We start from the raw sequence: 19,694 nt of genomic DNA on the forward strand, positions 1-19,694 counted from the left end.
TGTATCATCAGTTTCTTGTTCTTAGCTGACAGGAGTGGCACCCAGTAGCCACTCCTGTAGCCCATCTGCTTCAAAGTTTGATGTGTTGTGTACAACACTTTCAGGTACATCATTTACATTATTACCTGATGTAATAAACCTGACAGGGGATTGTGTGTCTTACTAACTGCTATATCGGAAACCTGGGGCTCTGGTATTACCCATTTTAGGAGCATTAGAAGCTGCTGTGTGAAATCTGACTTGTGCATGGCAGAGTTGTTATATTTTTGTACTTCTAATTAGATAGCTTTATTTAATTTTAACCGTTTCTTTTTTTCTTTTTTGGTGCAGCATCAGTTATTTTAAAGACTGGGTTAGTTCAGCTCAATTTAAGCTGCAAAATGAGATTTTTTTTAAAAAAAAATTTTTTTCAGTGACAGTATGAATTTAGAAAACACATCCCAGATATTTCCTGTTTAATTAATTTTTTTTTGGATAGTTTACAAGTATTTTAAAACTATAATTTCACTATTGATATTCTTTGGAAGTTTGTTTCTGCCACTAGAGAGACGGAAGGAAAAATACTTTTTTTTTCCCCTCCATAAGTCAAATTTTCAACTAAATTTAAACTTCTGAGAAAATAACTTGAAATTTCCAATTATTAAGTCGAAGCTTCCACTTGGCTATGCCTGGCATTTTCCCCAACCAGTGTCAGAAAAGCTTCCATAATTTACAGATAAAAGGTAAAGTAAAAGTCTAGTTTGGGTACCACTCAGCTGTACTTGTCAAAAAGCAGCAGGTCTGGTCTGTTATGCCGACTTTGGCCTCTAGGCGGCGCGCTTTCTTTCGACATTTTCTTTGTTTTTTTCCATCTCTCGCCCGCTCTCCGCGAGCTCTATTAAACGGTGGCTGACTATATTTTTAAAACATTTTTATGATGGCGGAGGACAGTGAATCCGCGGCCAGTCAGCAGAGCCTGGAATTGGACGACCAGGACACCTGCGGGATAGACGGAGACAACGAGGAGGAGAATGAGCATATGCAAGGGTGAGGGGTGGCCTGTCCGGTCGGCTCGGGGAAACGCAGTAACGTTATTCCAGGCACCCTGTTTGTGAGCGGCTAACGCAGTTAGCCTGCTAGTGTTAATGGACACTAAACACAGGCCGTTATATGAACTGTTTATAGTACTGTGACCTCTTTAATGCTCCCCGACTTAATGACAAGGCGGGCAGCCGTTAGGACAAACCGCTAGTTGGCTAACGTTAAGTAGCTGAGCTGTCATTCGTTGCTATGGTAGCTAACGTTAGCTCTATGTGTGGGTCTAGCAGAGTCAGCATCCGTCTCTCATCGCTTGTTTTCATGTCTGTAGCAGTCCTGGGGGAGAGTTGGGGGCCAAGAGGAAGAAGAAGAAGCAGAAGAGGAAGAAAGAGAAGCCAAGCTCGGGGGGAGCCAAGTCTGACTCTGCCTCGGACTCTCAGGAGATCAAGGTGTGATGATGATGATGATGACCCAGTGAAATGAGTGCACACACCCTTTTAGGGCAGGGGCCACGATACAAAAACAAGTCACTTGACAGGCTGATAATGAAACTGGAGAAGGAATAGGAAAGCAACAACCCAGAAACCAGTTTGTTTGCTGCCAGTGTGTCATGGTCAGTAAAGTTTTTCCAGCCACGGTCTGTAATAATACTGGAATTTCTGAGGTAAATTAATCTGGTAGCAGGATATATCTCAAACCTTTAGACAGCTGTGAGAAACCTGCATGCTCCCTTAGAAAAATAAACAATGTAATAATCACTCTGCTATTACCGTAAACAGAGAGTAACAGTTGCTGCTCTGACCTGTGCAGATCAAGCTTAAATGATTTTATGACAGAGACAGATCTGTGTTTTTGCATTGATCATTTTAAAACCCTTGAATACTGCAGCACTCATTTGTACAGTGACATGGTTAACCAGGTTTCTCTCATTTAGTGGGAAAAGACTCATGGAAACATGTTCTCTGCAAATGCATGTCCTCTGATGTTTCTTCTTGTCTACATTTAGAATATGTAACACATTCAGTATTTGGCTGAGTGATATAGAGTGTGAGTAATATATTGAGTGTATATGTCCCCTCTCCACGATCAGAACCCTGGCCTACCCATCCAGAAGCTGCAGGACATCCAAAGAGCTATGGAGCTGCTGTCCTGCCAGGGTCCAGCAAAGAGTATAGATGATGCAGCCAAGCACAAGTACCAGTTCTGGGATACTCAGCCTGTCCCAAAGTTAAGTAAGTACATACTCAAATACATATTTAAATTATTTTAAAGAAATTCCCCACCCCCCTTCACATTTAAAACAGCACTATTTTCTCTGTCAACAGAAAGTTATTTTTCTCTGCAGTGTTTTCTATGCACCAGCACCATCTGCTGGTTTAATCTTCTCAGTCTGTGCTGTTTTAAGCCAGTAACTTAGAAACGTATCGGCTGTGAAGTACAGTGGGGGTCCATGCATTCCCACTGGGCATGCTCAGTGGCATCAGATCAAACTGTTTCCATAACAGCCAAGGCCCAACGAGTCAGCTCTGTGTGTAGCCACAGGCTCTCCAGGTTGACGCAGGACAAACAGCAGCAGATTTATATGGTGCCTCATTGATGCTGTCACAGTTTAAGGACACTGAGTTTTATGAGATCCGCTGGAAGTGTGGTGATCAGAAAATAGTTTAATGTCTTTGACAAAAGCCGACTATTTTTGCAGATGAAGTTGTGACGAGTCATGGGCCAATTGAAGCTGACAAAGAGAACATCAGACAGGAGCCATATTCTTTACCTCAAGGCTTTATGTGGGACACTCTGGATCTCAGTAATGCAGATGTAGTAAGTGCAGTGTTTGCCTGAAATACACCAATAAGACTAATAATAGTAATGACACAAAAAAAGAGAATAATTTATTCTTATGCTCTTTTGCAGCTGAAGGAGTTGTACACGTTGTTAAATGAAAACTATGTGGAGGATGATGATAACATGTTCAGATTTGATTATTCTCCAAGCTTTCTTAAATGGTAAGCATCTTCATGTTTGCCACATGATTCATATACAGTAGCTTTAAATTTACGCTGTTATAACAAACGTGTTCCCCTCACAGGGCTCTACGTCCACCAGGCTGGTTACCGCAGTGGCATTGCGGAGTGAGAGTGTCCTCGAATAAGAAGCTTGTTGGCTTCATCAGTGCCATCCCTGCAGATATACGCGTCTATGACACGTGAGCGCTCATTAATGATCACATGTATTTGAGCACAACAACGATATGGAAACCCGTTTACTCTAACTTATCATCCCTTCCTTTCTTTTTTTCTTGTGGCTCCAGGCTGAAGAGGATGGTAGAAATCAACTTCCTGTGTGTTCATAAGAAGCTGCGTTCAAAGCGTGTTGCTCCTGTGCTAATCAGAGAGATAACAAGGAGAGTGAACTTAGAAGGAATATTTCAGGCCGTATACACAGCTGGAGTCGTGCTGCCTAAACCTGTGTCTACATGCAGGTATGCTATGCACTGTTCAAACCAAACGCATGCACAGCAGGTGTCCTCATCTTTGTTTCTTTTATCTTGGTCTCTTTTTTTTTCTTTCTTTCTTTTTTTTTCTTCAGGTACTGGCACCGCTCTTTGAACCCTAGAAAGCTTGTGGAAGTTAAATTTTCCCATCTGAGCAGAAACATGACCCTGCAAAGAACCATGAAACTCTACAGACTACCAGATGTAAACACCTAGACCTATCAGTCCAGGATCTCTCTCTCTTGTTAACGGCAGGAACTCAAAATATTTTCCTTTTGCTCTCTCCACCTTCTGCAGAGCACCAAGACTCCAGGTCTGCGGCCAATGGAGAGGCGCGATGTCGGCCAGGTTACTGAACTGCTGCAGAAATACTTGAGACGTTTCCAACTCGCACCTTCTATGGGAGAGGAGGAGGTGGCTCACTGGTTCTTACCACAGGAGAACATAATTGACACATTTGTAGTAGAGGTGTGTGTGGATTCAGTTTTGCATCCTAACATAGCTGGCTCTTCTGGGCTTAAACTGATGATGTGCTTGTCTTTTTGTTTTGTTTTTTAAAATCTCCTCAGGGTGCTGGTGGCGTACTGACAGATTTCACTAGTTTCTACACTTTGCCCTCAACTGTGATGCATCACCCTCTCCACAGGAGCCTGAAGGCTGCTTACTCTTTTTACAACGTTCATACACAAACCCCACTACTGGACTTAATGAATGATGCACTGATCCTGGCCAAACTGGTAATCTTACTTTCTGCTTTAAAACACTTGTCAATACTAAAGAATGCATCATTAACTTTCAGTTCAGCACAACAGGAAGACGCACGCAGAGCTTTAAACATAAGGGGAAAAATGGCACAATACAGACCAAACTAATTATAGAAAAAAATTTTTTTTAATTAATACCAAGATGTTATAAGCGGCTCAAGCTTCCACAGCAGTCCTTTATGGTTTAACTGTTTTATTTAACCCGTAAAATAGTCATTGAGTCAGTTATGTGATGATGGATGAGCACTGAGAGTGTGATTCATCAGCTTAGGTGTCTACCTGTGGAGTAGATATAAATGAGAGAGAGAGACTGGCCAGGTCTGCTCTTTGTTTACTTGAGACCAATCTGGATTCACTTACCCTAACACTGGCAATCAGGAAAAGCAGTCACATGAAAGGGGTGGTGTTGGCAACATCTGACCAATCACTGATTACTGTACCAGCAGCTGAGTTTACAATCCATCCATCCATCCATTTTCTTCCGCTTATCCGGGGCCATGTCGCAGGGGCAGCAGCCTAAGGAGAGAAGCCCAGGCCACCCTCTCCTCAGCCAACTCCACCAGCTCATCCGGAGGGACCCCAAGGTATTCCCAGGCCAGCCAAGAGATATGATCTCTCCAGTGTGTCCTGGGTCTGCCCCGAGGCCTCATCCCAGTAGTACATGCCCGGAACACCTCACCCAAGAAGGCTCCCAGGTGCCCGAACCACCTCAGCTGGCTCCTTTCGATGTGGAGGAGCAACGGCTCTACTTTGAGCCCCTCCCGAATGACTGCGCTCCTCACCCTATCTCTAAGGGAGAGGCCAGCCACCCTTCAGAGGAAGTTCATTTCTGCCACTTGTATTCGCAATCTTATTTTTTTCGGTCACTACCCAAAGCTCATGACCATAGGTGTGGGATGTAGATCGACCAGTAAATCGACAGCTTCGCTTTTACGCTCAGCTCTCTCTTCACCATGACAGACCGGTGCAGTGTCTGGCTGAGTTTACAAAGGAAGAATAAATTATAATATTAGAAAAGTATGAAGAGGTTACACACATAATACAGAATGCAACTAACACAGCTGCTGCAGATAAATCAGTGGTGTGCGAGGAAAAGCAGTAGTTTAGTGTTAAAACGCTGTATGAATGTGTGTGTGCACTTTAAATGTTTTGGTCAGTAAGATTGGAAAAGAGCAGCTATATTAATAAAGGTTAGCCTATTTGAAGGCCGGAAGAAAAGCTGACAGAATGTCATTTGTGTGAGTTAACAGACTTATCAATATCACAGCTCTATAATTTAGACTCAGGAGAATCTGATAGGTTATAATCGGGTATTTCATCAAATTAATGTCCAAATTTGCATAACACAGTCTTGGTTTTCCTTCTTTCAGCTCCAGCTCTGATGGTGTTTAATGGTCTGAGAGCAAGTAAAGAACAACCACAAAAACAGAATTCAAATGTAGGCTTAGTCTACATGCGACCACAAGTACAAATAAGTGTCCCAATTTATATATTAATGCTTATAGAACAACAAAGTTGTAAAATTGTTTGCAGCCAAAAGGTTAAAAAAAAAAAAAGTCAAGGAATAAAACTGCTTCTAAGAATCTGTATTTATTACTGATGCTAATTCGGGAGACAGAAAGACTTCAGAGACTATTTTCCAAAGACTTGATTGGTCATTAGGTGGTGATTTCATACCAGTTGATCGCCTGCTCCGATGCAGGTTAGGTCCACAGCATAAGCAACCATGGCTGTGTACCCCGGTAAGAAGTGAATGACCTTCGTAGACCAGAAAACCCAGGGTTAATCCCAAGGTTACCTGGATAAGATAAAATCCTGCTTTGTAGTACAGGCCTCAGGGCCTGAAGTCAACCAGCTGGCTTGGCCTTTCTTACCTCCACCTACAAACATAAACCAAGAGGATGTTCCCAAAGATTTTTGTTTATTTTCTTGCTGCTGTGTTAGTTATCATGGTGTTTATTCTGTGTGTTTAACAGAAAGGTTTTGATGTGTTCAACGCCTTGGACCTAATGGAGAATAAGATGTTTCTGGAGAAGCTCAAGTTTGGGATAGGCGATGGAAATCTGCAGTATTACCTCTACAACTGGAAATGTCCCCCTATGGACCCTGATAAGGTCAGTCTGAGGTGATGATCATCAGCACACAGCTATCAGTCAGCATCCTCCAGTGTTCGGTGATGAGACTTCATCACAAATGAAGTGGAAATTGTCAGTTGTTCAGATCTCAGTAAAGCTGCTTCTTGTTGTGCATTATTCTGAAATCTTCACAGTCAAATAAGTCGGTAGCTTTGAAGGCAAACCTGCCGAGGCTTGTTAGGAGAAAACATCCTGTGACATGCTGAAAAACATCTACAGTCAGAAATCTGCAGGTCTTAAAATTACAAATATAATCTCAAATAAACCACAAAACATATTAATTACACTGTCATTATTTAAGAAAAACTACGCCAAATTACAGAAGCCGTGTGTGAAAAAGTACATCCTTATTGCTTCCATAGGAATTAAGAGAGTAAGTAGCAGCCAGTTGCTGCTTATCAAATGCACTTGATTATATCATCATCACCAAGTGTGAACACCTCCATAAAAGCAGAAATTTTGGCAAACACCTCATACCAACCATGAAGCACGGTGGTGTAGGGGTTATGATCTTTGCACTTGTTTGGAGCCACTGAGTCGACCACAAACTCCTCTGTATACATAAGTGTTGTAGAGTCAGATGTGAGGACATCTGTCTAACAACTAAAGTTTGGTCCAAATCAGGTCATGCAATAGGACAATGCAAATCAGCAAATCTACAACAGTAGGGCTGAAAAAGAGAAGAATCAAGGTGCTGCAATGGCCCAGTCAAAGTCTAGACTTCAACCTGACTGAAATGCTGTGGTGGAACCTTCATGAACCTCAGTGAACTGCAGCAGCAAAATTCCTTCACAAGGATGTGCGAGACTGAAAAAGTCATGCAGAAAGTAATTGTTCCAAGTTATTGCTGCTAAAGGTGGTCTTCAAGCTACTGAATCATTGGGTATGCTTAATTTTTCACACACTGCTTGTTGTTGCTTGTTTGTTAAATATCATGTTGTTGTTCATCTGAGGTTATATTTATCTAATTTTAAGACCTGGTAAGAACTAGGTAATATTTATTGTCTTGACACAAAACCTCAGAAGTGACAGAGGTACTTTCTTTTTAGCATGACTGCACTCAAGAAGTGTTCATTTAAGCAGTATGGTGTATGTACTATGCAATGTTTTGGATTTATTGATTTGAATTTGGTTGCATCAGCATTAGCTCTGTTTATGAAGCCAGTTCTCTATTTTTAAGTAACCATGTGGTCGTTTCAGTTATTAGAAAATCACTTTTCACTGTCCAAACACCAGAAATGTCTGTGCTTTAGTATAAATCGGTCCATGCAAGCAATCAGCTGTGTAAACAGCAAATTATTTCTGAAATGACAATAATAATCCTTAAAAATGATTTGAGGATATACATATAGCTGGAAGTCTCTACTAAGGGTGGAAATGTCATCTGACACTAATTGGTGATTTTATTTATTATTATATTTAAATGTATGGTATGTCATGTATATAAACAATACTTTGATGAAGTGTCAGGACAGTTGTGTCTGCATCTTATACTCCTCAGGTTAAAGCTGCTTACAGTAGGTCTATATCAGTTCACTTCTTTGTGTTCTCTGTGGCTCAAACTGTTTCAATTTCTGTAAATGTGCAGAATATAAACACGTACATTAGATTAGATTATTAAAAAAAGTTTGATGTGTGTGTTTCAGGTTGGCCTCGTCCTTCAGTAGCAGCTCTCTTCGCGGCAGCTGCAGAAACTCTGGAGGTTCTCAGCGACCTCTGGATTATTCCTTACCTGGACACACAGGTGGCCCGAGCTAGACAATGAGAACTACGACAGTAAATCCAACCTGGTGACCGGGCGGAGGTTTCACTCGGCACTTGTATCATCGAGAACATTCTCAGTTCACCCGGAGGTGAAAACTCTTAAATCCATCAACATCCTGAATGTGAAGTCATGCTATGCCTGAGATACTCATACAACACAACGCTCCTGACATGCGCGCTCACATTTAAAACACACCAGTCTGACACTCGAGGATGCCTTGACTTTGTGAATTCTGTTTTAGTTCTTCTTTCTCAGTAGACAATAATGGACTGGCATGTCATTTAACTTCACTTACATGGGAACTATGTAAATGATAATCAACAAGCAAGCAAGACCTGACATAATTAACAACCGCTGTAATTTTATTTATCCTGTCCGGTTTTCCTGTTCCCCCGCTCCAGCTGCACTTATTATTGTTCCTGTTTCATATCAGTGTGGTCAGTCAAGTGTCTCTGCTGGCTGTTTTGGGTCTCAGTAGAATTAGAAACGCTGATCTTAACTTTTAAAGGACAAACTACAAACACTGGGAGGACAAAGAAGGGGGGGGGGGGGGGTCATCTAAGGATTCATCCCACTGGTACACTGATATGTGTTTTTGTTAAAGAACAGTTAACTGTACATTTAAAGGCAGATAATATTTATTCGTATATTGTGAATTTGGGGGTTTTGGGAGGGCTGATCCAAAGTATTCTCCTCATGAGTCTTTGAGTTTGTTCAACATGTTATTGTTTTTTTTGTTTTTTTTTAAATGAAGAATGTATTGCAGAGATGAAGCACAATTTTTGAGTTCTTAAACATAAAAAAAGGGGGGGGGGGGAGGGGTTTCAAAGTGGATGGATTGCAGTAGACTCTGTACAGCCGTGGTTTTTACACAGGATGAGAGCTGTTTTCACGTTCTAAAGCTGTTTCTAGAGCTGGTATTTTTAATACATTAAAACAACACGTGTGGTTATACACTCTTTGTAGTAACAAACCCAGTGTAGGGTTGTTTGCATGTCAGTGGTGTGCTGTCCAGTTAGTAAAGCTGTTCAATTAGAAGTAATAGGAGCTGGCCTGGTCAGTGCAAAAGCAGGGCAGTGGAAATGACACCAGTGAAGGCAGGAAAAAGTCCGTTTGATTTCGATTTTATACAAAAAAAAAAAAAAGTTTGTGTTTAGAGGCAGGTTTATAATGTTAAAAAAAGAGGGTTATTTACTTTGAAAGGACTCTCAGTTCAACAGTGTTTAAAGCAAACAAAGCACATCTTTGGTTTAGTCACTGCCACTCACAAAGCAGCAGATAAACTGCTTCTGTAAAGCAGCTACTTGTTCAGAAGTAACACAACTGTGCTTCTTAAACAAAGGAATCATTTAAGGGTGGGTGCAGTGACTGAGTAAACAAAAGCCTGCAGAAGTAACGACATCAGCTTGAAATGTGTCTTCTCCTCCAGATCCATTTTGATTGGCTTCTCTGGATTTATTTTTTTAAAGGTACTGTATTTTGTGTATTTTTTTTTTTTTAAAGTGTGTTGTGCAGCTAAATGCGTGATATTTATGACTGTACCTTTTTTGAAATGTCTTACATCATTTCTTTCCTTCTTTTCAGTATTTAAAAAAAAACCTCAGATTTCTGTGCTTAAGTGAGCAGGATGAGGATCTTTGATAAAACAGTTTTATTTTTTCCGTCTGCGGTGGAGCTGCTGGTTTATGTTCTAGTTCCTTAATGTTCACGTGGCTCTGCATAACTTGTGAGGTAAAGAGGCTGCTTGGTTTTTTTTTTTGTTTTTGTTTTTTTATATATATATTGTTAATATTTTCTGTAATTTTCTAATCATCCCTTTATAGATAAGCCAGAAGAGGATAAAGATTTGTCCTGTCAGTGCTTCAGGGCTCAAAGATTTTTTAATCATTCAATGGTTGAATGAATTACCTTTTACAAACGTGTTCCTGGCATTAATTTAACTGAAAATGAGTCACTGAGTCAATGGTGTGTGCCTCATGGATGATGTTGTGTCACAGATGTGTTGCTTGCAGCTGTCTGAATGAATTCTGAGCATGTCTGTTTTGCTGCTGTGTTGATTTTTAGCATCGATGTTACTAGCCGCGCCCTTTAGCGAGGACTCAGCCAGAAGTTACCTGCCTTATTGAAAGGATTTTTTTTGTGTTTGTTTTTAAAGATTTAGAGGTGGGGTGAGGGAGGGTGTACTTTTGAAATGCCATAAAGCTTTCTCTAACTGAAGAACAATATTTTTATTCAGTTCCATTGTAAGCTGTGAAAAAGCTGAAGAACTTGTACCAGCATCATTTAAACATGACCCCATGGAAATAACAATCTGTTTCAACACATGTCAGCTAGACCAGCATGGATATTTGATTGAATAAACTCACTTTAAAAAGGAACATGGGTGATGACTCCTTTATAACATGCCACAGGAAACAGGCTGAAATACTTTATTACAGTAGACACTTTGGCCTACCAAAATAAACAAAAGCAAATATTGGAATCTCCGAGGCTAAACATACAAAAATAAACCGTCCTTAAAGTCTCCTTTTCATTTTGTAGCTATTTCTTTGTCTTTTTTTTCCTTTTCTTTGCAGGGTTCGCAACGATTCTCTTCACTTGGAGTGGCTGCAGAGTGCAAGAGGAGGGAGACTCTGTCACCTCCTCAGATTCACTCTCCAGTTTTCTTTTTTGTCCCCTTGTCTCACCACCTTTCTCCTCCTCCATGGCAACGGAGTCTTCAGGTGTGACTCCAGGTACAGCACCTGGCAGCCACGCTAAGTCCAGTGAAGGTACTCTGGGTTTAATGGCATCAACCGTGTCAGTAAACACCTCATCTTCTCTGGAGGAGCACTGTCTGAACCCCAGGGCGAGCACGCTTTTCAGCCCCAGCGGCTCCGACACGCTCTGGCTCAGACGAGGCACCTGGCAGGCTGGCACGCCTCTGGTTGCGCTCAGAGCTATCAGGTGATTCGTCATGTGTTTCGGTTTGACAGACTTACACACGAGCAGCAGTTTGAGCTCATTCCTTTCCAGAGCCTTGGTCACCTCGTTGATGCCGATGGCCAGCTGTCGTCTGGCTGCCACATCTGTCCAGCCATTTTTGGAAGAATCGCTCACCTGTGCGTCCTGGCTCACCTGGGGAACCGGTTCCGATGAAACATCAGGTTTCTTGCCTTTCTTTTTCCGCCATGGGCGAAACACTTTCACTTCTTTCTTCTCCAGACCTGTGGAGATTAGCTTGTCCTTCAAAGTTTTCAGGATGAAATGCATGTCCTCTTGGGGAAGTGGGCTCCAATTTGGGGCAAAAGGTGAGGTGAAGGCGGTCTTGGCTGGAGTCTGCTTTTTGGCTTCCTTTTTAGTCTGCTTTCCAGGAGTTGCCATGACTGTTCTGAGCATAAAACAGCACACACTGTAACAAAAGAGAGAAAAACTGCTTTAACAATAGGGCCTGGCAGACATACACTCACTGGACACTTCATTAGGTACACCCATTCAACTGATTGTTAATGCAGTCAATCACATGGCAGCAGGCTGTTGGTGCCAGATGAGCTGGTCTGAGTATTTCAGAAACTGCTGATCTGCTGGGATTTTTCTACACAACCATCTCTAGGAAAAAAGAGAAATAGCCAGTGAGTGTCGGTTCTCTGGGTGAAAATGCCTTATTGTTCCCAGAGGTCAGAGGAGAGAGCTGATAGGAAGAGAACAGTAACTAAAATAACCACTTGATACAACTAAGGTATGACAAAGAACATCTCAAAACGCACAAAATATCAAACCTTGAAGCAGATGGGCTACAGCAGCAGAAGACCACACTGGGTACCAATCCTTTCAGCTAAAAATAGGAAACTGAGGATATAGTAAACGCAGGCTCACCAAAATTGGGCAACAGAAGATTATAAAAATGTTTCCTGGTTTGAGGAGATTCTGCTGTGACATCTGGGTAAATAGTAAAAGGGAATAAAAGGAATAAATCACATTTTCAGATAAGTGCATAAAAGAAGACAATAGACTGCAAGCGCAGCCAAAAAAGCCCAAAACAGTCGTCATATTTATGATCAAATAAAATTCCAAAGTATCAACAAATACCACCCAACAAACAGCCCATTATCGATTAACATGCTCAGTTTTGGGTTCGGGCGATTTTAAACCTGAGGAGAATGCTCAGCTGTATGACGGAAACATTTTTATTTCATATTTATTGTACTCGCAGTGAAATGTCATTACATTTCAGATAATCTGCTGCTGTAATAAAAACGTTATGCTTCTGCAGAAGGATTCAAAACAAACCCGTCAAACACGAACACGTTACCTGGTTAGTTGAAGGAGCTAAAGTATTTCTCTTGGTCCTCTTTAAATTCTTTGTTGCCTTTCCAGCTTCAGCCCAGCAGCATGAGAGACACACTGGGCGCTGCCATTTTGTTTCAATTTAAATAACTTTATTTAAAAAAGCGAACAGCGCCCACCAGCGTTAAAAGGACAGCACGACACACAAATCATCACAGAGCCGGCGAAATGCACCCAAAGACGAGTTGAAGAGGCGGCGGGATTGCTCACTTTGACTTTTTATGACTCTATTATGACACTACAGGGTCTGAAGCAAAATGTGGGCCAATCAAGAGAAAAGTGCAAGTCTCATATTGATGGTGTTGCTTGAGCAACACAGAAAATGTAAAGTAGGCTTTTTTCATTATTGTAATGAATTATTAATTAGTTTAATTATGGGGTTGTCTGTAGGAAACATTTAATTATTGTGACTGAGGTTGTATTAATTCAGCTGAACAGATGTGACTATATCCCCCCTACATTTATTACATTTATTGCATTTATTCCATCTGACCCTCCATAAAATTTTACTACTCAGACTAAAGTGCCGTAGTCCACCGTATCTCCCCATATTATTGCAGTGCATGGGTGAGTGTGTGTCGCTGTGAGTGAAGGTGACAGGCAGCCAATCAGCTCCTCTGCAGCTGTCTGCTCCCTCCTCTGCAGGCCTCAATAGTGCATCGGTCAGCTGTGCCGCACTTACTGCTGCGGAAAACCCTTCAGAGCAGGACATTCATCTGCGCTACGAGGCCGTACCTGTACGAAGATGACGCTCCAGGTAAAATACTGCGTTTCTTTGTTGTTGTTTTTACAAGATTGTTTTATAATCGGCATGAAACGAACAGCGGTTCTGGTTCACGCCGTCTTCTGCGTGCGGTGTCATCCATCTTTGACAGTGTGTAGAGGGTGGATGTAGGAAAATCAAGCCTAAACGCAATAATCCTCTTGTCTCAGTGGTCCTGATGCTGCGCTTACAGTTAATATATTTACAGCTGGCTGCTTAGAAGAAGAAAATATGAAAACATGACGGAGGACTGAAAATAGCAGAGCTTGGCTCTATTTGAAAAGAGAAAATGTGGACACAAATGTGGTTATCATCCAGAGATGAATCTTTATATATCTGAGTAACATCAGAATTCATGCTCAGTAAAGAGTTAAACAGTTTTTAGGTGTCTATGCATACTAAAAAGGTGCCCTGTGGTCTATAATTATCAGTTCTGCTATGTCCCAGATCCTTTGAAAAGCAGATTATTTGAGTAGGCGTACAAGCACTAGTCTCATATAAAAGCCCATTGTTTCTCTCCAACTTGTGCAACAATCGGTTTCCCAGCACTGCCCCGTGTCTAGAATACCACACTCAGATTTCTTATTCAGTGCATGCAACTAATTAATATGCACACTCTCGTGTAAGCTGTAATTACTTTACGTTCCTGCTGCACTGCATTGTTTTATCTGGTCGACTTTGCAAAAAGAAAAGGGCCTACACTCCAGTGCTTTCCCATTGCAAACACACTGCTTATGCTCCAAATAATAAATCATAATAAATATAAAGTGTTTATGTCACCTGCAGGCAGATTTCGAGAAGGTGGCAGAGGATGTGAAGAAGGTGAAGGCAAAGCCCACAGATGAGGAGCTGCTGGTCCTGTATGGCCTTTATAAACAGGCACTCGTTGGGGACATTAACACTGGTAGGACCCGCTGCAGAGAAACTGAATCACTCCCATAAAGAGTTCACTAAAATCATAACATGTCCTCCTCTCTATGTGCTTTCACAACTGTAGAGAGACCGGGAATGCTGGACCTAAAAGGAAAGGCCAAGTGGGATGCCTGGGAGTCCAGGAAAGGTAACAAGTCAGGAAAGCTTGTAGTTGTTAAACAGGAGACGAGGCTTGTTACACTCGTGCACGAGTAAAAACGAGTAAAAGTAAACACGCACTTTAACCAAGGGTGCTGAAAACTGATTAATTTAGCAGATTATAGGTCATATAGAAATGTGAGAGACAAAATGCAGTTTTCCAAATATTTTGCCACATATACAAGGGGAGTGAGGATGTGCAGCTGTGTACCAAGTGGAAGACAGTGAAATATAGGAAGATGCAGAGGATGACTGAGCATATATGAACTTCTGCCAGTATTAAATAGCGTGAAGCGTGAGGCCAGGATGTCCGGCCACTCCCTGCACTCACTCTTCTTAACTTGCTCTTTAAACACTTGGGAGAGAGAGATGTCGTGTCAGATTTCGATTTACTGTGCGTGTGCAAAAAGGGTCATCAACTGTTCTCCTTTCACACTGATAAGACCATTATGACACAATTTTACTGATCATTTCTTGAGCCAGTTTTATCTTTTTCTTTGGTGTCATGGTACGGTAACCTAACTCTGAAGGACACGAACAAACTGATGCAAATTGTGAACTGTCAGGGAAGCTGCAAAGTGCAGCTTAACCTAGAGTCTCTGTATAGCAGACAGCTGCAGAGGATAACCAGCTCCATCTTAAATGATGACTCCCACTCCTTATGCAGGGATTTTCATCTTCTTCCCTTCAGATGGAGGTTTCCAAAATGCATGACAAAGCGTTTTCAGATTATTATTATTATTATTAATCTGAATAATCTATATGAAATTGTGCACAAATCTGTTCCATTTATTTAATTTTAATTTTAGCTTTTTGGACCTTTTTTTTGTAGTAGTCTTAGTCTGAGGATTTAACGTTGTGGTTTTGCTGAAGTTTGGAGCACATGCTCTTTTTTTGATGTCTCGTAGACTGGATTTCTGCTTCTGTTAGAGTATCAATAAAGGAAATCTGAACCTTTATTGTTACTGTAATATACTATTATGCATATGAACCCATGTGCTTTGACCCACAAACTGGTTGTGATGGGTTTTTATTGTAATGAGTTCATTTGTAGTGGCATCCCTTCAGTGCACAGAACTTAAAAAGATGATCACAGTACTGTACAAAAGTCTTGAGCCAGACTTTCTTGTAATTTTTAAAGTGGTTTTGAGTAATAGTTCTTCAGGCTTTCTGATGTCTTTCAAAGTTTTTCTTCATTGGCTGATTTTTCACTCATTTTCAGTCCAGTCCTTGTATCTGATCATTTTGAGAGGAATGTTTTTTTTGTTGTTGTTTAAGTCAATTAAAACTGACCTGTGAATCATTCAAGCATGAAAAATGCACCTAACGCAAGAAATGAACCAATGTTATGTCTACATATAACAGACAACTTAGCAAAGAATCTATTTTAAATTGTATCTTTAGATACTGTGTTCCTAGCAGCCTGTCACATAAACACATGAATTGTTTCCATTTCTTCAGCTGAATCTATGAAAAATTCCAAAGATAACACAGACAGACATAAAATAGTATTTTTGCACCAACATGGTGATTCCCACAGAACTATTAACTGGAAATTTGGCATATCTCGGCATGGTGGACAGTGTGCCCTTAAAAACTTTTAGGAAACTGGACAAAAGTGGAGGACAAAAGAAGAAGTATCAGGCCTAAAAAAAAAAAGAACTATCTGCAGCAGATGAACAGTATCTGAAAACAAGTCCTTAAGAAACAGGAAAAAATCCAGCAGTGACCTGACACAGGATCTGAGAGATGCATCTGCTCCCTCAGTTGATCCATGTACTATTCACTGAAGCCTCATCAGAAATGTTCTCAGTGGCTGTGAAGAAGCCATTGTTAAAAAAAAAAAGGAAACAGGGAGAAAAGGCTGAGGTATGCCAGATTACACAAGAGCTGGACTGAAAATCAGGGGCAACAGGTCTGATGGAGTGATGAATCCAAATGTGAAAGTTTTTAGCCCAAATCATTTGTAATCTCAACTGTTTCAGGAATGTCCAAGGATGACGCCATGTCGGCCTACATCACTCAGGCCAAAGAAGTCATCGGCAAATACGGGCTGTGAGACTTGCATAAACTGAAGAGGCAGCAGTGATGGAACGAAAACCAGACTACTAATTAGTAATTCAGTTACTAAAACAAAACTGCTCTTTACTCAAAAAGCAACAAAAGCAGCCTTTTTGCTTTTATCTGCAATAATGTGATTTTAAAATGTCTTTCCTTCTTTTTTTTTTTTTACTTTACATAGCTCAATTGATTTTTGCATTTTAATAATATCTATGCAGCCTTTAACATATTAACCTTTCTAATTGTAATATAGACTGCATACTGCGCAAAATGTGAACAAGCAAAATGTGAAAATTAAACCTCTTTCTGCAATGTTTTCTTTGTCTCATTTCTGCTTATTATTTTGATTAGGAGGTTGACTTTTTTTTTTGCATTCAGTTGGTATCAGTTGTGTCACTCTTAAGTTAACACGAGACATATTTGCAAGTCAAGAAACAATAAACTTTGATGAACAATAGAAGACTTTTAAAAAGTCTTTGTGTTTTTAGACTGACGAAGGACTCTTGCTCTTCATCACTTATGTTAAAATGATGGTAGAATGCAAACTATGGTCAGTACAAACAGTTGGGGCGATTACAGAAAGTTTTGATTGAGATACAGGTATACAGACGTAAAAGGTTTGTCTTACCTGGAACTAAACTTTGATCCAAATGCAGAATACACAAAAATACACTGTTCAAAAAAAAAAAAAAGATAAGGAAACACTTGATCATCACAGTAGATTAAATCTGTCCAGTGTGCGAATCCATTGCCTCTAATTCTGCTTTTTGCTAGTGTCATTGTCACTGCTGGTAGCATGCTTCTGATGAGACTGGGGGAGCTCCTCCCAGACTCAGATTACAGCATCACTGAGCTCCTGGACAGGCTGTGGTGCTGTTTGGTAGTGGTGAATTTGTAACATCCCAGAGGTTCTCAACTGGATTCAGGTCTGGGGAACATCGTTAGCCAGGAACCGTCTATACACTCTGGCCACATGAGACCAGACATTGTCCTGCACCAGGAGGAACTCAGGACCTGCTGCACCTGCGAAGGTCTGACAGCAGGTCTGAGAATTTAATCCTGGTACCAAACACCAGTCAGGGCACCTTTAGCTATACATGGAGGTCTTAGTGACACTCCAACGATACGCTTCCCCAGACCATCACTCATCAATGGCCCACTACCAAACTGGTCATGCTGGATAATGTTGCTGGCAGCTTAACGTTGACCAAAGCACATCTAGACTCTTTCACATCTGTTGCAAGTACTCAGTGTGAACACTAACAAAAAGCAAAATCCTCTTTGTGGGGGTTGACTTGTTGTTGCCTCGCCAATGCACCAAAGCAGGTGAAATGGATTCACAGTGGTCCATGCTTCCTACCTGGAAGAACTATATATATATATATATATATATATATATATATATATATATATAAAACTGTATAGCGTGATTATTGAGTTTTTCCTTATTTATTTGCATTGCATATATATTGATGTCCAAGTATCAATACTCAATAGGATCAGTAGCAAAAATTTGATCCATCGTGTGTGATCATAATAACAATTTAAAAAGGAAAAGAAATCTGATTTCATATTTGGGGAAAAGCCTCTCACCCCATGACAGCTGGGATAGGCTCCAGAATTGTTTGGTTTTGTTGTCCATAAAGGTCTGTTGTGTCAGCACCCTCTGAATTTGTCACTATTATAAGTATTTTACAACCTGTTTCCAAGAAGGAAACTGTGGACGCTGTGGGAAAAATGTAAATAGAAAGCAAGCTAGGAAGCTGACAAATGCATTGTTTATTTATAGATATATTGTTTTAGAAAAAATGAATATACTTGTTAATTCAATGCTATCAAAACATTTTCAAAAAGTTGAGAGGGCACGTTATCATATAACCCCCCCCCATTTTTTTCCTGACAGCACTGTAAGCATTTGGAGAGAAATTTCAGTACTTTTGAAAGCTCAATGTTTTCCATTTATTTCCTATATAGGACTTTAGCTGCTCAGCAGTCCAGGGCCACCTTTGCCCCATTTTTGTATTTCATAATGCACCAGATGTCTTCACTGGGTGACTGCGGGCAGGACAGTTTAGCATCTGAGCTATTTTATTACATTATGGAGCCATGCTGTTGGAATAAGTAATGTTACAGCTGATTTGCAACTTATTAGTTGTCATCAAAAATATTTTCAAAAAACTGTCAAAACTATTTGTTTGTAGTATTTTAAATTAAATATAAAGATTAAGTGAGTTCCAAGTCATTGCATTGTTTTACATGTTGTAGCTTCCCTTTGTTTTTGTAAATGTTGTGGTATTGTTACTTAATCTCATAGGCTGCTTTATTGTGTACAGCTAGCGCTGGGTTGGACCCCCTTTTTGCCTTTAGAACTGCAGTATCAACAAGGTGCTGCAAACCATCCTCAGAGATTTTGCTCCATATTGACATGATAGCATCACATCACATTTGTCAGCTGCACATCCATGGTGTGAATCTCCTGTGAACTCACTGTCATGTTTAAGAAACCAATTTGAGATAATGGAGATAGTGAGATGGAGTGTTATCCTGCTGGAAGCAGCCATCAGAAGAGTGGGTACACTGTGGACATAAAAGGAAGGGCGTGGTCAGCAACAATGCTCAGGTAGACAGTGGTGTTAACAAATATCAGTTGGTACTAAGGGGTCCAAAGTGTGCCAAGAAAATATCCCCTACACATTACACCACCAGCAGCAGCAAGGATGGATCCATGCTTTTGCGTTATTTCATCAGACCAGGTAACATTTTTCCAATCTTCTGTTGTCCAATTTTGGTGAGCCCGTGCAAACTGCAGCCTCAGTTTCCTGTTCTTATCTGACAGAAGTGGTGTGCTCTTCTGCTGCTGTAGCCCATCTGCATTCAGAGATGCTCTTCTTACTGTTGTCCAGAGATGATTGTGTAGAAAATCCCAGCAGATCAGCAGTTCCTCAGACCAGCCCGTCTAGGACCAACAACCACGCCACATTCAGTCACTTAAATCACCTTTCTTCCTCATTCTGATGCTTGGTTTTAACTTCAGCAGGTCATCCTGACCATGTTTACATGGTCAGTCCACTAAGTTTCTGCCATGTGATTGGCTGATTAGATATTTGTTAAAGAAACAGTGGAATAGGTGTACCTAATATAGTGACATATTTTTCGGGTATAATCTTTCTAACCCTTCAGGTTGTTGCCACACTGGCGGGCTGAGCTCACTCTCAAGGCCTCATTATTTCAACTCATAAGTAATTCAAGCCAGGACAACAGCCCGCGCATGCGCAGTAAGGTGTTCCGGGCTTGCCAGAGG

The 19,694-nt window shown here is 40.8% G+C and overlaps 3 protein-coding genes across 5 annotated transcripts; 2 read left to right on the top strand and 1 right to left on the bottom strand.

Annotated features, from left to right (window-relative positions):
* The first annotated feature begins 798 nt into the window (after positions 1-798).
* nmt2 (N-myristoyltransferase 2) lies at positions 799-10,543 on the top strand. 3 transcript variants are annotated; one of them, XR_004021140.1, is made up of 13 exons: positions 799-1,026; positions 1,349-1,466; positions 2,108-2,249; positions 2,717-2,835; positions 2,929-3,020; positions 3,104-3,220; positions 3,326-3,496; positions 3,604-3,712; positions 3,806-3,976; positions 4,078-4,245; positions 6,249-6,386; positions 8,054-9,903; positions 9,996-10,543. XR_004021140.1 is itself a non-coding variant. In XM_030749121.1 (12 exons), the coding sequence occupies exons 1-12, from the start codon at positions 914-916 to the stop codon at positions 8,072-8,074; spliced, it is 1,479 nt and encodes a 492-aa protein (XP_030604981.1). In that variant the 5' UTR covers positions 799-913; the 3' UTR covers positions 8,075-10,543. The 3 variants fall into 3 exon arrangements, 2 of the variants coding, with proteins under 2 accessions (XP_030604981.1, XP_030604982.1); XM_030749121.1 differs by having other exon boundaries at positions 8,054-10,543; XM_030749122.1 differs by having other exon boundaries at positions 1,352-1,466; positions 8,054-10,543.
* Positions 10,432-12,574, bottom strand: rpp38 (ribonuclease P/MRP 38 subunit). The gene is made up of 2 exons (XM_030749136.1): positions 12,464-12,574; positions 10,432-11,563 (listed from the first exon to the last, which is right to left on the bottom strand). Exon 2 carries the CDS (start codon positions 11,548-11,550, stop codon positions 10,714-10,716), a length of 837 nt encoding a protein of 278 aa, XP_030604996.1. The 5' UTR covers positions 11,551-11,563; positions 12,464-12,574; the 3' UTR covers positions 10,432-10,713.
* A 531-nt stretch (positions 12,575-13,105) lies between these two features.
* Positions 13,106-16,710, top strand: acbd7 (acyl-CoA binding domain containing 7). Its single transcript, XM_030749164.1, has 4 exons — positions 13,106-13,255; positions 14,048-14,165; positions 14,259-14,321; positions 16,318-16,710. Exons 1-4 carry the CDS (start codon positions 13,244-13,246, stop codon positions 16,389-16,391), a joined length of 267 nt encoding a protein of 88 aa, XP_030605024.1. The 5' UTR covers positions 13,106-13,243; the 3' UTR covers positions 16,392-16,710.
* The last annotated feature ends 2,984 nt before the right edge of the window (positions 16,711-19,694 follow it).

The sequence above is a fragment of the Archocentrus centrarchus genome, chromosome 16 (assembly GCF_007364275.1).
Source record: "Archocentrus centrarchus isolate MPI-CPG fArcCen1 chromosome 16, fArcCen1, whole genome shotgun sequence".
Taxonomy (NCBI): domain Eukaryota; kingdom Metazoa; phylum Chordata; class Actinopteri; order Cichliformes; family Cichlidae; genus Archocentrus; species Archocentrus centrarchus.

Excerpts from the sequence above, each read along its gene's own strand:
- nmt2 (XM_030749121.1), top strand. The coding sequence starts at position 914 with ATGATGGCGGAGGACAGTGAATCCGCGGCCAGTCAGCAGAGCCTGGAA. Across the intron at positions 3,497-3,603 it reads AAACCTGTGTCTACATGCAG|GTACTGGCACCGCTCTTTGA; the intron begins GTATGCTATGCA and ends TTTTTTCTTCAG. Across the intron at positions 3,977-4,077 it reads TTGACACATTTGTAGTAGAG|GGTGCTGGTGGCGTACTGAC; the intron begins GTGTGTGTGGAT and ends AAATCTCCTCAG.
- rpp38 (XM_030749136.1), bottom strand. The coding sequence starts at position 11,550 with ATGCTCAGAACAGTCATGGCAACTCCTGGAAAGCAGACTAAAAAGGAA.
- acbd7 (XM_030749164.1), top strand. Across the intron at positions 14,166-14,258 it reads CGTTGGGGACATTAACACTG|AGAGACCGGGAATGCTGGAC; the intron begins GTAGGACCCGCT and ends TCACAACTGTAG. Across the intron at positions 14,322-16,317 it reads TGCCTGGGAGTCCAGGAAAG|GAATGTCCAAGGATGACGCC; the intron begins GTAACAAGTCAG and ends CAACTGTTTCAG.